The sequence below is a fragment of the Malurus melanocephalus genome, unplaced genomic scaffold (genome assembly GCF_030028575.1).
Source record: "Malurus melanocephalus ecotype Western Australia unplaced genomic scaffold, MMel_1.1 scaffold_2927, whole genome shotgun sequence".
NCBI lineage: Eukaryota > Metazoa > Chordata > Aves > Passeriformes > Maluridae > Malurus > Malurus melanocephalus.
In genome coordinates this window covers 3,610-4,970 of record NW_026626159.1, presented here as the reverse complement: position 1 = coordinate 4,970, position 1,361 = coordinate 3,610, and the positions used below count along the sequence as shown (strand labels likewise).

General features: G+C 61.7%; 2 gene segments (V, D, J or C); one reads left to right on the top strand and one right to left on the bottom strand.

Annotated features, from left to right (window-relative positions):
- Positions 1-236: 236 nt before the first annotated feature.
- LOC130587976 (immunoglobulin heavy variable 3-21-like) lies at positions 237-654 on the bottom strand. The segment is given in 2 exon segments: positions 237-241; positions 360-654. Coding segments are annotated over 2 exon segments (285 nt in total).
- Positions 638-1,066, top strand: LOC130587975 (immunoglobulin heavy variable 3-64D-like). The segment is given in 1 exon segment: positions 638-1,066. A coding segment is annotated over 1 exon segment (429 nt).
- The last annotated feature ends 295 nt before the right edge of the window (positions 1,067-1,361 follow it).

The window sequence follows — 1,361 nt, the reverse complement described above, 5'->3', positions numbered from 1 at the left end:
CACCATCGGTCAAGGGCCGAGTGACCATGGCCAGGGACAACGGGCAGAGCTCGGTGACGCTGACCATGAGTGACCTCAGGGACGGCCATTCCGGCTCCTATTTCTGCGCCCGATGTTCGTACCGCGRTGCCGCKGACGCTGCTCATAATGGTGACAATGGCGGTGATGGCCCCGCCCCCATCACTGTCCCCAACTGTCCCCAAGCCCCACCCCTCCCCCACTGCCGGCACTGACCCTCAGGCTGCGCTCCAAGAGACAGAGCTGAGCATTGAGGCCAAAGCTTCCGGAAGGTTCCAGGGCTGGAGACGGTGACATTTGGGGACAGGAGGGGATGGGGGCGGGGCCAGGACCAAAAGCACCAGCAGTGTTATAACCATCAGAACCCTTGGTGCAGAAATAGGAGCCGGAATGGCCGTCCCTGAGGCCACTCATGGTCAGCGTCACCGAGCTCTGCCCGTTGTCCCTGGCGATGGTCACTCGGCCCTTGACCGATGCTCCGTAGTTGATGACGGAACTCCTGTCTTTGATGCTGGCGACGAATTCCAGGCCCTTCCCGTGTCCCTGGCGATACCAGCCCATCCCAAACTTCCCGAAATCGAATCCGGAGCCGCGGCAGACGAGGGTCAGTGACCCCCCCATGGCCGGAGGTCACCGCCGGACCCCAACAGGGTCACCCAGGGTGTCACTGACCCTCGTGTGCCGCGGCTCCGGATTCGATTCTGGAAATGTTGGGATGCAATGGGTGCGGCAGAGCCCCGGGCAGGGCATCGAATACATCGCGGGGATCAGCACCAGCGGTTCCAGCACTGAGTACGCGCCATCGGTCAGGGGTCGGTTCAGGATCTCGAGGGACAACGGGCAGAGCTCRGTGACGCTGACCATGAGTGACCTCAGGGATGGCGATTCCGGCTCCTATTTCTGTGCCAAATCTGCTGATAGTGCTTATCACGGTGCTGCTGCCTACGGTGACAATGGCGGGGATCGCCTCAAGGTCACAGTGTTGGCCACGCCCCCATGGCTCTGTTCCCTCCTGTCCCCAATCTCCAGCCCCTCCCCCACTCCCTGAGCTCGGCGTCAAAACTGCCGAAAGCAGCGGAACGCTCGCGGTAAATTGGTCCAACAACCAAAGAAACCAAATCAGGAGCCCCAGAACCGGAGAATTTGGCACAGAAATAGGAGCCGGAATCGCCGTCCCTGAGGTCACTCATGGTCAGCGTCACCGAGCTCTGCCCGTTGTCCCTGGCGATGGTCACTCGGCCCTTGACCGATGGCGCGTATTCAGGATAATCGCCATCGCTGTCGATCCCTGCGAGCCACTCCAATCCCTGCCCGGGGCTCTGTCGGGCCCAGCCCATCCCAAA